This window comes from Hoplias malabaricus, chromosome 1 (genome assembly GCF_029633855.1).
Source record: "Hoplias malabaricus isolate fHopMal1 chromosome 1, fHopMal1.hap1, whole genome shotgun sequence".
In the NCBI taxonomy this organism is placed as follows: domain Eukaryota; kingdom Metazoa; phylum Chordata; class Actinopteri; order Characiformes; family Erythrinidae; genus Hoplias; species Hoplias malabaricus.
Window position 1 is genome coordinate 52,807,492 of NC_089800.1, and position 13,878 is coordinate 52,821,369.

Below are 13,878 nucleotides of genomic sequence, written 5' to 3' on the forward strand. Positions count from 1 at the left end.
TTAGCGTTCTCCTCCGAGCGTGTTGAGCTGATGAACAGAGGTTAGTGTTCTCCTCCGAGCATGTTGAGCTGATGAACAGAGGTTAGTGTTCTCCTCCGAGCGTGTTGAGCTGATGAACAGAGGTTAGTGTTCTCCTCCGAGCGTGTTGAGTCTGATGAACAGAGGTTAGTGTTCTCCTCCGAGCGTGTTGAGCTGATGAACAGTGGTTAGTGTTCTTCTCCGAGCGTGTTGAGTCTGATGAACAGAGGTTAGTGTTCTTCTCTGAGCGTGTTGAGTCTGATGAACAGAGGTTAGTGTTCTCCTCTGAGCGTGTTGAGCTGATGAACAGAGGTTAGTGTTCTCCTCCGAGCGTGTTGAGTCTGATGAACAGAGGTTAGCGTTCTCCTCCGAGCATGTTGAGCTGATGAACAGAGATTAGTGTTCTCCTCCGAGCGTGTTGAGCTGATGAACAGAGGTTAGTGTTCTCCTCCGAGCGTGTTGAGCTGATGAACAGAGGTTAGTGTTGTCCTCCGAGCGTGTTGAGTCTGTTGAACAGAGGTTAGTGTTCTCTTCTGAGCGTGTTGAGTCTGATGAACAGAGGTTAGTGTTCTCCTCTGAGCGTGTTGAGTCTGATGAACAGAGGTTAGTGTTCTCCTCTGAGCGTGTTGAGTCTGATGAACAGAGGTTAGTGTTCTCCTCTGAGCGTGTTGAGTCTGATGAACAGAGGTTAGTGTTCTTCTTTGAGTGTGTTGAGTCTGATGAACAGAGGTTAGTGTTCTCCTCCGAGCATGCTGAGTCTGATGAACAGAGTTTAGTATTTTTCTCTGAGCGTGTTGAGTCTGATGAACAGAGGTAAGTGTTCTTCTATGAGCGTGTTAAGCTGATAAACACAGGTTAGTCTTCTCCTCCGAGTGTGTTGAGCTGATGAACAGAGGTTAGTGTTCTTCTTTGAGCGTGTTGAGTCTGATGAACAGAGGTTAGTGTTCTCTTTTGAGCGTGTTGAGTCTGATGAACAGAGGTTAGTGTTCTCCTCCGAGCGTGTTGAGTCTGATGAACAGAGTTTAGTGTTCTCCTCCGAGCGTGTTGAGTCTGATGAACAGAAGTTAGTGTTCTCCGAGCGTGTTGAGCTGATGAACAGAGGTTAGCGTTCTCCTCCGAGCGTGTTGAGTCTGATGAACAGAGGTTAGTGTTCTCCTCCGAGCGTGTTGAGCTGATGAACAGAGGTTAGCGTTCTCCTTCGAGCATGCTGAGCTGATGAACAGAGGTTAGTGTTCTCCTCCGAGCGTGTTGAGCTGATGAACAGAGGTTAGTGTTGTCCTCCGAGCGTGTTGAGTCTGATGAACAGAGGTTAGTGTTCTCCTCCGAGCGTGTTGAGCTAATGAACAGAGGTTAGTGTTCTCCTTTGAGCGTGTTGAGCTGATGAACAGAGGTTAGCGTTCTCCTCCGAGCATGTTGAGCTGATGAACAGAGATTAGTGTTCTCCTCCGAGCGTGTTGAGCTGATGAACAGAGGTTAGTGTTCTCCTCCGAGCGTGTTGAGCTGATGAACAGAGGTTAGTGTTGTCCTTCGAGCGTGTTGAGTCTGTTGAACAGAGGTTAGTGTTCTCTTCTGAGCGTGTTGAGTCTGATGAACAGAGGTTAGTGTTCTCCTCTGAGCGTGTTGAGTCTGATGAACAGAGGTTAGTGTTCTCCTCTGAGCGTGTTGAGTCTGATGAACAGAGGTTAGTGTTCTCCTCTGAGCGTGTTGAGTCTGATGAACAGAGGTTAGCGTTCTCCTCCGAGCGTGTTGAGTCTGATGAACAGAGGTTAGTGTTCTTCTTTGAGTGTGTTGAGTCTGATGAACAGAGGTTAGTATTCTGCTTTCAGCGTGTTGAGTTGATGAACAGAGGTTAGTGTTCTCCTCCGAGCATGCTGAGTCTGATGAACAGAGTTTAGTATTCTTCTCTGAGCGTGTTGAGTCTGATGAACAGAGGTTAGTGTTCTGCTCTGAGCGTGTTGAGTCTGATGAACAGAGGTAAGTGTTCTTCTATGAGTGTGTTGAGCTGATGAACAGAGGTTAGTGTTCTCCTTTCAGCGTGTTGAGTTGATGAACAGAGGTTAGTGTTCTCCTCTGAGCGTGTTGAGTCTGATGAACAGAGGTTAGCGTTCTCCTCCGAGCGTGTTGAGCTGATTAACAGAGGTTAGCGTTCTCCTCCGAGCGTGTTGAGTCTGATGAACAGAGGTTAGTGTTCTTCTTTGAGCGAGTTGAGCTGATGAACAGAGATTAGTGTTCTCCTCCGAGCGTGTTGAGTCTGATGAACAGAGGTTAGCGTTCTCCTCCGAGCGTGTTGAGCTGATTAACAGAGGTTAGCGTTCTCCTCCGAGCGTGTTGAGTCTGATGAACAGAGGTTAGTGTTCTTCTTTGAGCGTGTTGAGCTGATGAACAGAGGTTAGCGTTCTCCTCCGAGCGTGTTGAGCTGATGAACAGAGGTTAGTGTTCTCCTCCGAGCGTGTTGAGCTGATGAACAGAGGTTAGTGTTCTCCTCCGAGCGTGTTGAGCTGATGAACAGAGGTTAGTGTTGTCCTCCGAGCGTGTTGAGTCTGATGAACAGAGGTTAGTGTTCTTCTTTGAGCGTGTTGAGCTGATGAACAGAGGTTAGTGTTCTCCTCCGAGCGTGTTGAGTCTGATGAACAGAGGTTAGTGTTCTTCTTTGAGCGTGTTGAGCTGATGAACAGAGGTTAGTGTTGTCCTCCGAGCGTGTTGAGTCTGATGAACAGAGGTTAGTGTTCTCCTCCGAGCGTGTTGAGCTAATGAACAGAGGTTAGTGTTCTCCTCCGAGCGTGTTGAGCTAATGAACAGAGGTTAGTGTCCTCCTCCGAGCGTGTTGAGCTGATGAACAGAGGTTAGCGTTTTCCTCCGAGCGTGTTGAGTCTGATGAACAGAGGTTAGTGTTCTCCTCCGAGCGTGTTGAGCTAATGAACAGAAGTTAGTGTTCTCCTCCGAGCGTGTTGAGTCTGATGAACAGAGGTTAGTGTTCTCCTCCGAGCGTGTTGAGCTAATGAACAGAGGTTAGTGTTCTCCTCCGAGCGTGTTGAGCTAATGAACAGAGGTTAGTGTTCTCCTCCGAGCGTGTTGAGCTAATGAACAGAGGTTAGTGTTCTCCTCCGAGCGTGTTGAGCTAATGAACAGAGGTTAGTGTTCTCCTCCGAGCGTGTTGAGCTGATGAACAGAGGTTAGTGTTCTCCTCCGAGCGTGTTGAGCTGATGAACAGAGGTTAGTGTTGTCCTCCGAGCGTGTTGAGTCTGATGAACAGAGGTTAGTGTTCTTCTCTGAGCGTGTTGAGTCTGATGAACAGAGGTTAGTGTTCTTCTTTGAGTGTGTTGAGTCTGATGAACAGAGGTTAGTGTTCTCCTCCGAGCGTGTTGAGTCTGATGAACAGAGGTTAGTGTCCTCCTCCGAGCGTGTTGAGTCTGATGAACAGAAGTTAGTGTTCTTCTTTGAGCGTGTTGAGTCTGATGAACAGAGGTTAGTGTTCTTCTTTGAGCGTGTTGAGTCTGATGAACAGAGGTTAGTGTCCTCCTCCGAGCGTGTTGAGTCTGATGAACAGAGGTTAGTGTCCTCCTCCGAGCGTGTTGAGTCTGATGAACAGAGGTTAGTGTTCTCCTCCGAGCGTGTTGAGCTAATGAACAGAGGTTAGTGTTGTCCTCCGAGCGTGTTGAGTCTGATGAACAGAGGTTAGTGTTCTCCTCCGAGCGTGTTGAGCTAATGAACAGAGGTTAGTGTTCTCCTTTGAGCGTGTTGAGCTGATGAACAGAGGTTAGCGTTCTCCTCCGAGCATGTTGAGCTGATGAACAGAGATTAGTGTTCTCCTCCGAGCGTGTTGAGCTGATGAACAGAGGTTAGTGTTCTCCTCCGAGCGTGTTGAGCTGATGAACAGAGGTTAGTGTTGTCCTCCGAGCGTGTTGAGTCTGTTGAACAGAGGTTAGTGTTCTCTTCTGAGCGTGTTGAGTCTGATGAACAGAGGTTAGTGTTCTCCTCTGAGCGTGTTGAGTCTGATGAACAGAGGTTAGTGTTCTCCTCTGAGCGTGTTGAGTCTGATGAACAGAGGTTAGTGTTCTCCTCTGAGCGTGTTGAGTCTGATGAACAGAGATTAGTGTTCTCCTCCGAGCGTGTTGAGCTGATGAATAGAGGTTAGCGTTCTCCTCCGAGCGTGTTGAGTCTGATGAACAGAGGTTAGTGTTCTTCTTTGAGTGTGTTGAGTCTGATGAACAGAGGTTAGTATTCTGCTTTCAGCGTGTTGAGTTGATGAACAGAGGTTAGTGTTCTCCTCCGAGCATGCTGAGTCTGATGAACAGAGTTTAGTATTCTTCTCTGAGCGTGTTGAGTCTGATGAACAGAGGTTAGTGTTCTGCTCTGAGCGTGTTGAGTCTGATGAACAGAGGTAAGTGTTCTTCTATGAGTGTGTTGAGCTGATGAACAGAGGTTAGTGTTCTCCTTTCAGCGTGTTGAGTTGATGAACAGAGGTTAGTGTTCTCCTCTGAGCGTGTTGAGTCTGATGAACAGAGGTTAGCGTTCTCCTCCGAGCGTGTTGAGCTGATTAACAGAGGTTAGCGTTCTCCTCCGAGCGTGTTGAGTCTGATGAACAGAGGTTAGTGTTCTTCTTTGAGCGAGTTGAGCTGATGAACAGAGGTTAGTGTTCTCCTCCGAGTGTGTTGAGCTGATGAACAGAGATTAGTGTTCTCCTCCGAGCGTGTTGAGTCTGATGAACAGAGGTTAGCGTTCTCCTCCGAGCGTGTTGAGCTGATTAACAGAGGTTAGCGTTCTCCTCCGAGCGTGTTGAGTCTGATGAACAGAGGTTAGTGTTCTTCTTTGAGCGTGTTGAGCTGATGAACAGAGGTTAGCGTTCTCCTCCGAGCGTGTTGAGCTGATGAACAGAGGTTAGTGTTCTCCTCCGAGCGTGTTGAGCTGATGAACAGAGGTTAGTGTTCTCCTCCGAGCGTGTTGAGCTGATGAACAGAGGTTAGTGTTGTCCTCCGAGCGTGTTGAGTCTGATGAACAGAGGTTAGTGTTCTTCTTTGAGCGTGTTGAGTCTGATGAACAGAGGTTAGTGTTCTTCTTTGAGCGTGTTGAGTCTGATGAACAGAGGTTAGTTTTCTCCTCCGAGCGTGTTGAGCTGATGAACAGAGGTTAGTGTTCTCCTCCGAGCGTGTTGAGCTGATGAACAGAGGTTAGTGTTGTCCTCAGAGCGTGTTGAGTCTGATGAACAGAGGTTAGTGTTCTTCTCTGAGCGTGTTGAGTCTGATGAACAGAGGTTAGTGTTCTTCTTTGAGCGTGTTGAGTCTGATGAACAGAGGTTAGTGTTCTCCTCCGAGCGTGTTGAGTCTGATGAACAGAGGTTAGTGTCCTCCTCCGAGCGTGTTGAGTCTGATGAACAGAAGTTAGTGTTCTTCTTTGAGCGTGTTGAGTCTGATGAACAGAGGTTAGTGTTCTTCTTTGAGCGTGTTGAGTCTGATGAACTGAGGTTAGTGTCTTCCTCCGAGCATGTTGAGTCTGATGAACAGAGGTTAGTGTCCTCCTCCGAGCGTGTTGAGTCTGATGAACAGAAGTTAGTGTTCTTCTTTGAGCGTGTTGAGTCTGATGAACAGAGGTTAGTGTTCTTCTCTGAGCGTGTTGAGTCTGATGAACAGAGGTTAGGGTTCTTCTTTGAGCGTGTTGAGTCTGATGAACAGAGGTTAGTGTCCTCCTCCGAGCGTGTTGAGCTGATGAACAGAGGTTAGCGTTTTCCTCCGAGCGTGTTGAGTCTGATGAACAGAGGTTAGTGTTCTCCTCCGAGCGTGTTGAGCTAATGAACAGAGGTTAGTGTTCTCCTCCGAGCGTGTTGAGTCTGATGAACAGAGGTTAGTGTTCTCCTCCGAGCGTGTTGAGCTAATGAACAGAGGTTAGTGTTCTCCTCCGAGCGTGTTGAGCTAATGAACAGAGGTTAGTGTTCTCCTCCGAGCGTGTTGAGCTAATGAACAGAGGTTAGTGTTCTCCTCCGAGCGTGTTGAGCTAATGAACAGAGGTTAGTGTTCTCCTCCGAGCGTGTTGAGCTGATGAACAGAGGTTAGTGTTCTCCTCCGAGCGTGTTGAGCTGATGAACAGAGGTTAGTGTTGTCCTCCGAGCGTGTTGAGTCTGATGAACAGAGGTTAGTGTTCTTCTCTGAGCGTGTTGAGTCTGATGAACAGAGGTTAGTGTTCTTCTTTGAGCGTGTTGAGTCTGATGAACAGAGGTTAGTGTTCTCCTCCGAGCGTGTTGAGTCTGATGAACAGAGGTTAGTGTCCTCCTCGGAGCGTGTTGAGTCTGATGAACAGAAGTTAGTGTTCTTCTTTGAGCGTGTTGAGTCTGATGAACAGAGGTTAGTGTTCTTCTTTGAGCGTGTTGAGTCTGATGAACAGAGGTTAGTGTCCTCCTCCGAGCGTGTTGAGTCTGATGAACAGAGGTTAGTGTCCTCCTCCGAGCGTGTTGAGTCTGATGAACAGAAGTTAGTGTTCTTCTTTGAGCGTGTTGAGTCTGATGAACAGAGGTTAGTGTTCTTCTCTGAGCGTGTTGAGTCTGATGAACAGAGGTTAGTGTTCTTCTTTGAGCGTGTTGAGTCTGATGAACAGAGGTTAGTGTCCTCCTCCGAGCGTGTTGAGCTGATGAACAGAGGTTAGCGTTTTCCTCCGAGCGTGTTGAGTCTGATGAACAGAGGTTAGTGTTCTCCTCCGAGCGTGTTGAGCTAATGAACAGAGGTTAGTGTTCTCCTCCGAGCGTGTTGAGTCTGATGAACAGAGGTTAGTGTTCTCCTCCGAGCGTGTTGAGCTAATGAACAGAGGTTAGTGTTCTCCTCCGAGCGTGTTGAGCTAATGAACAGAGGTTAGTGTTCTCCTCCGAGCGTGTTGAGCTAATGAACAGAGGTTAGTGTTCTCCTCCGAGCGTGTTGAGCTAATGAACAGAGGTTAGTGTTCTCCTCCGAGTGTGTTGAGCTGATGAACAGAGGTTAGTGTTCTCCTTCGAGCGTGTTGAGTCTGCTGAACAGAGGTTAGTGTTCTCTTCTGAGCGTGTTGAGTCTGATGAACAGAGGTTAGTGTTCTCCTCTGAGCGTGTTGAGTCTGATGAACAGAGGTTAGTGTTCTCCTCCGAGTGTGTTGAGCTGATGAACAGAGGTTAGTGTTCTCCTCCGAGCGTGTTGAGTCTGTTGAACAGAGGTTAGTGTTCTCTTCTGAGCGTGTTGAGTCTGATGAACAGAGGTTAGTGTTCTCCTCTGAGCGTGTTGAGTCTGATGAACAGAGGTTAGTGTTCTCCTCTGAGCGTGTTGAGTCTGATGAACAGAGGTTAGTGTTCTCCTCTGAGCGTGTTGAGTCTGATGAACAGAATGATCAGGTAATGGTAGTAATGAACTATACGCCTTCATTAGTTCGACCAGTGAATGGTGACAGTGTCATGGAGCCTACCGCAGTGTGTATTGAGAGCCTATGACTGTCAACTTTCATGGTTGTCCTTTCTTGGTCCTTCCTGGTGTGCAGTGCTCAGTACTGACCAAAATTGTTGATCACTGCACACCAGGAACACCCCATAAGACCTTTGTTCTGGAGATGCCTCGACGAGTGTGACCATAAAGCATTTTTTTGTTTTTTTCTTTTGTTTGTGGTGTGGACAAGGTCTGATCCGTCTCCAGGAGCTGATCAAAGCTCCATCTCGTTACAACATCAAGATAAAGATCCGTCAGCTTCCAGTCGGACAAAAAGATGCTCGGCCTCTTCTCAAAGAAATGAAGAAGGGGAAAGAGTTCTGTGTCATTTTCGACTGCTCCTACCAGACCTCAGCAGAAGTGTTAAAACAGGTAAAAAAAACAGACACACACACACCTCAGCAGAGATGTTAAAACAGGTAACACACACACACACACACACACACACACACACACACACACACATGTATGTACACACACACACACACACACACACCTCAGCAGAGATGTTAAAACAGGTAACACACTTACACACGCACACACTCACAGACACACACACACACACACACACACACATGTATGTACACACACACACACACACACACACACCTCAGCAGAGATGTTAAAACAGGTAACACACACTCACACATATGCATATACACACATGTATGTACATACACACACACACATACACACACACACACAGACACACACACACACACACAGACACACACACACAGACACACGCACACACCTCAGCAGAGATGTTAAAACAGGTAACACACACACACAAACACACACATATGCATATACACACATGTATGTACACACACACACACACACACACACACACACACACACACACACTGCCGTTGTAGCCCCTGAATGAACCAGTTTACGCTCCATGGATTGGGGCTCCTCCACATGGGTGCGTTCATATTTAAAATCAGTGAAACACCTTTGACAAATCCAAGCCACTAGGGGTCATAATGGCTGTTTCTTTCTTATGTGATTCCTAAATGAACCATGACCCCTGTCTTTTTGTCCTGTTGTCTTGCTTTAACTTCACATGGCTGATGCCAGAGTGGGTTTTCTCTCTCCACAGCTGCTGTCTATGGGGATGATGACGGAGTATTATCATTTCTTCTTCACCACGCTGGTGAGCCTCTCGGCTTCCATAATTATACATGCATTATATACTTATATTCATATACATATTGTATATATTTATTACATACACTCATTGTCAGAAACATAGATGCACCTGGAAGGAAGTGTCGGATTTCAGTGATATTCAGTAAAAAGGTAAAGGTTACAACAAACAATAAAATATTACAAATTTAGACTGATATGGGCAATATTTAATGAGCTACACTTATCAGAGAAGTTCAGAGAAGGTCGAGTCACTGGATGCAGGACGTCATTAACATAACGTAACTCTGTTAAAGTGCTGGTAATGAAGACCAAAGTTGATCCGGCATACCTTCTGGACATGAGACGTGTGACATCAAGACGGTCATCTTGGTGCTGACCACGGTGCCTCCACACATAGATTCATTAGTTGTTTCCACCGAGACTGAAGCAGGGCTCATCACTGAAGACCCACTGCTATTCTGAGTGACTCCATGACAGTCTGCACCACACCATCACATTCTTCATCATGCGTCCGTCTGCCGATGGTGCTGAGTCATAGAGGGCGTCGCTGCTCGCTGAATGTCCACAGTCATGGCTGTTGGGTCACTCTGCACATGTCGGACAATCCCTCAGTTCTGCTTCTCTGTGGTTGGTGTAGGTCTCCCAGATCCTTCATGTCGCTGGTGAGTGTCTTCTTCTGTTCACTGTCTTCAGCTAACCCTAGCATGCTATGGGAATATCCAAACATCAGGGGCGTATACATCGATAAGATTGTGCCACTTCCTGGAGCTCTACCCCTCTCAGACTCTTCCAGCTGCTCGAATTGCTTTCAAACCCTTCTCAGAGGCAGACGTGTAAAAGAAGCTACCAACACAACAGCAGGAGTCAGAATGGAAAGCACGCGCAGTGGCATGACATTATACTGTCGGTCAGGTACAGAGATAAAGCCCATCCTTGCTTACATCACACGCACAGCCGAGAGTGAAACTCAAATTATTTGCTTGTCTCATGATTTCAGACCCGCTCACCAAGTTTTGGTCGGTCGATTCCTTCTGGGTGCAACTGTATATTTTTTGACAAGGAGTATATAACACACTCACTTTATCCTGATGGAACTTAGCTAACTCCTGTGGACACAGTGTGTGTCCTCTATACAGAAAAACCTAAAACGGGATGCTCTGAAACAGCTGCACATGAGCAAAAGACCGCCATGCTCAATGCCAACTGTGGACCAGTGGGGTAAAAGCCCCCCAGCACTGGGCTGTGGAGCTGTGGAGCTCTATCCAATAACATTGGTATCCAACATCAACATCGGACCTGTGGCTGACTGCCATCAAATCCTCACAGCAGTGTAAAGACTATCACTGACTGTCAAAGAGGAACAAATTCCTGATTAATGCTGGATGAAATGAGTGCCCACTCTGTAGTGTGTGTGTATCTGTGTGTGTGTGTCTATGTAGGATCTGTATTCTCTGGATCTGGAGCCGTATCGTTACAGTGGCGTGAACATGACGGGTTTCCGGCTCCTGAACGTGGATAACCGCGAGGTTTCATCCGTCCTGGAGAGGTGGACGGTGGAGAGGATGCAGGCTCCCCACAAACCTGAGAGTGGACTGAGCGAAGGCATCATGACGGTCAGTCTCCCTGTTTCTACTTATTACAAGCATTTACAGGTCATTAAAATCCACTCACTGTCCATTCTCTCAGCTCCACTGACCATAGAGGTCACTCTGTAGTGCTACATTTACAGACCGTAGTCTACCTGTTGCTCTGCAGACTTCCTTACCCCCCTTTCCCTCTGTTCTTCAGCGCTCAGGACCCCCACAGAGCAGGTGTAATGTGGTGGTGGATCATTCTCAGCGCTGCAGTCACACTGACATTGTGTCCACTCTCTGTCCACTCTGTGAGACACTCCTCCCTCGTTGGTCCACCTTGTAGATGTAAAGTCAGAGACAGTAGCTCATCTGTCGCTGCACAGTGTGTGTCGGTCGTCCTCTAGTCCTTCATCAGTGACACAGGACGCTGTCGGCTGGATGTTTTTGGTCGGTGGACTGTTCTCAGTCCAGACTCTGAGGGGTTTAAAAACTCCAGCAGCACTGCTGTGTCTGATCCACTCGCACCAGCACAACACACACTAACACACCACCACCACGTCAGTGTCACTGCAGCGCTGAGAATGATCCACCACCACATCAAACCTGCTCTGTGGGGGTCTTGTAGTTTAATCATTTGACTTCTGTCGGTAATTGTAGAAGGACACAGTGCTCCAGTGGAGTGAATGGACATTAAGCAGGTAATTTTAATGTTTTGGCTGATCTGCATGCTTCTCATTTCCCCCTGTCTTCCTGCTATGTCCAGACGGAGGCGGCACTGATGTATGACGCGGTGTACATGCTGGCAGCAGCGTCTCAGCGCTCATCGCAGATCACCATCAGCTCTCTGCAGTGTCACCGCCACAAACCCTGGAGGTTCGGCACTCGCTTCATCAACATGCTCAAAGAGGTCAGACGCAGTCCTTCAGCTGGACATTACCTTTACTCCTACTTACAGTTACCTAACGCCGCTGGGCATAAAGTTTCTCTATAGACCCTCTGTAGCTACCACACATGACCCCAAGGTCACCAAAAGGTACCTGACTTCAGTAACGTTTATGTGGCTAAACGCCATCAAATCCTCACAGCAATGTGAGGCGTTTTTCATGCCAGGGAATTCATTTGAAACATCTTGATCAAAGATGTAGTTTCTTGCCAACAGATGGAGGATGACTGAACACACCACTGCCCTTGTGTGTGTGTGTGTATGTGTGTGTGTGTGTGTGTGTGTGTGTGTGTGTGTGTGTGTGTGTGTGTGTGTGTGTGTGTGTAGGAGAGAGGATTGAGTGGGATTTGCTTTGTAACATAATGAAGAGACTAAATCTCCACAGAGGACCACTCCAGGTTTCCCAGCATGCATCCAACTCCGGCACTTGACTTTTCCCAGAATGCCATGTGTTTAATGTGTGCTTAGCTGGGCTGAACAAGACCCAGTTCCCCAAAAGCACTGTAACACACTGAGTCACGATTCACTGAATACACACTTATATGAATCTGGTTCATTTATATGGATTAATTGAATCACTAAAAATTAGTCGAAGATGATTCAGTGATTCAGCGGTAAATATAAGGCAGTTTATTTTAACATGTTCAAATGAATCATATCTGTTTTGTCAAGTGAATCATAGACAGTTCAGTGAATTTGAAGTTAAATCATGGGAATCATGATTATATTCTACAGTGAATCACATCTAGATGGTTCAGTAAATCAGACGACAGATAGACAACACATTATTGATGCTGAAGTATACTGCAAAGTAGATGATTCAGTGAATCTTTTTGAGAGTTAACAATAAATCAATTTTGGGAGGTTCAGTGAGTCATAGTGAGATGCTACAGTGCATAAATTCAGGAAGATCATTAAATCATAGTTAGATACTACAGTGAATCAGTTTGGGAAGTTAAGTGAATCAAAGGTAGAGGCTTCAATTAATCCATTTGGGGAGGACCTAGGCCTCTTAGTAAGGTGAAAGAATGAATCTTTTTTTGTTGTTTTTGTTTACCTAGTGAATCATCTATGAGAGGTTACAGTGAATCAGTTTTGGTTGATTTAGTGAATCATAATTAGATGCTACAGTGATTCAAGGGAACCACAAAAATGAAGCCACAACTGAATTGATCCTGTCTCTGTGTTGGATTTATGTTCCTGTTATATTCTGTTGCTATAGCTCTGTGATCTCTGTCATCTATAGTTCTGTGTCCACCTTGTTCAGAGGTGATGTCGATGATGAATCAACTACAAGCTATAAACTATAATTATAATAAATTATATTATATATAAATTTACATATTTATATATATAGTAAATTTAAAAAATAATGTCCTTTGTTTCTGTGGTCAGGCTCAGTGGAATGGACTGACTGGACAAATAATCTTAAACAAGACGGATGGTCTGAGGAAGGACTTTGACCTGGACATTATCAGCCTGAAAGAGGATGGCATGGAAAAGGTAAAAGGCAATAATATGCATTCATTATTTTCTACTGACCTTATTACAGAGTGATTATGTTATTACAACAGTACAATAAACATTACCTAGTTATGATTGTGTTCTTTTATCAGCACCATTGCTGTTACTGTGTTGACCCTGTTGCTACAGAACTACAGTGATGATTATGTGTTATTACAAACAATTATTTCACCAGAAATCCAAATCATTACGTAACACTGACTGTCACTAAACACTGATCACTACTTTTATGAATAAAATTGATGGTGTTATTACAACAGTGCAGTTATTATTACATGTCTGACAGCTTTATTCCCATAATTCTACAGTTGTAATGATGCATTAATAAGGATTTATTGGTCTTCTTCATCATAACTCCAGTTGCGAATGCCTTCTCTTCTCTGCTGAGTGTAAAGTGTTGTTTTTTCATCTGCTTCCCTTTCTTTCTCTTCTGGAGAATGACGCTGGGCGCTTTAATAAAGTTTGGAAGAAGGTTTGTTTGGTGTCCTAACCCTCCTCCTCTCCTCTGAGCCAGCTTTATACTCTCCCCACTCTCCTTTATCTTCCTTTAGTTTTAATCCTCAGAGCTGGGCAATGTGGTGTCCTTCTTGTAATGTCAGAGAAACTATGACTCTGCAGAACAGACATATTCAACAGCAGCTGCATCATGATGTGAATAAATTAAACAGCTTTATGTATTCAAGTTCATCGCTGCAGAGATGGTCATAACATCATCACAGAAATGAGCTTAGTTTAATCAAGGGTGATTCAGACTGGTGAATCATGGGAATGTGTGGTTAACCATGGAGAGCGATGTCACACCTACCATGTAAATGAGGATGGTGTACTATGGAAATTAATATAGTTTTATATCTGGATGTGGTGTAGTAAAACCATGGATCTGAGCGTAAAAAAACAGGAACTTGTAGCAAGTGTAAACATAAAAATGAATGTAGTTTGTAAATGGATGTGGGTGTAATATATTCAAGAGAAAGTGTTGCCATGGAGAAGACAGTAGTTTATCCCTGGAGATGGATGTAATATAACCATAGAGATAGGTGTAGTGTAACCATAGAAATGTGTGTAGTGTAACCATAGAAATAGGTGTAGTGCAACCATAGAGATAGGTGTAGTGTAACCATAGAAATAGGTGTAATGTAACCATAGAGATAGGTGTAGTGTAACCATAGAAATAGGTGTAATGTAACCATAGAGATAGGTGTAGTGTAACCATGGAGGTTTGTGTAGTGTAACC

The 13,878-nt window shown here is 45.6% G+C and overlaps 1 protein-coding gene across 1 annotated transcript in view; it reads left to right on the forward strand.

Moving 5' to 3' along the window:
* Positions 1–13,878, forward strand: part of grik1b (glutamate receptor, ionotropic, kainate 1b) — a 34,181-nt gene that overhangs the window by 10,656 nt on the left and 9,647 nt on the right. Inside the window, exons 4-8 of the mRNA XM_066666743.1 lie at positions 7,639–7,820; positions 8,554–8,607; positions 10,043–10,216; positions 10,941–11,084; positions 12,516–12,623. Coding sequence (XP_066522840.1) covers positions 7,639–7,820; positions 8,554–8,607; positions 10,043–10,216; positions 10,941–11,084; positions 12,516–12,623 — 662 coding nt within the window. The remainder of the gene's footprint in view (positions 1–7,638; positions 7,821–8,553; positions 8,608–10,042; positions 10,217–10,940; positions 11,085–12,515; positions 12,624–13,878) is intronic.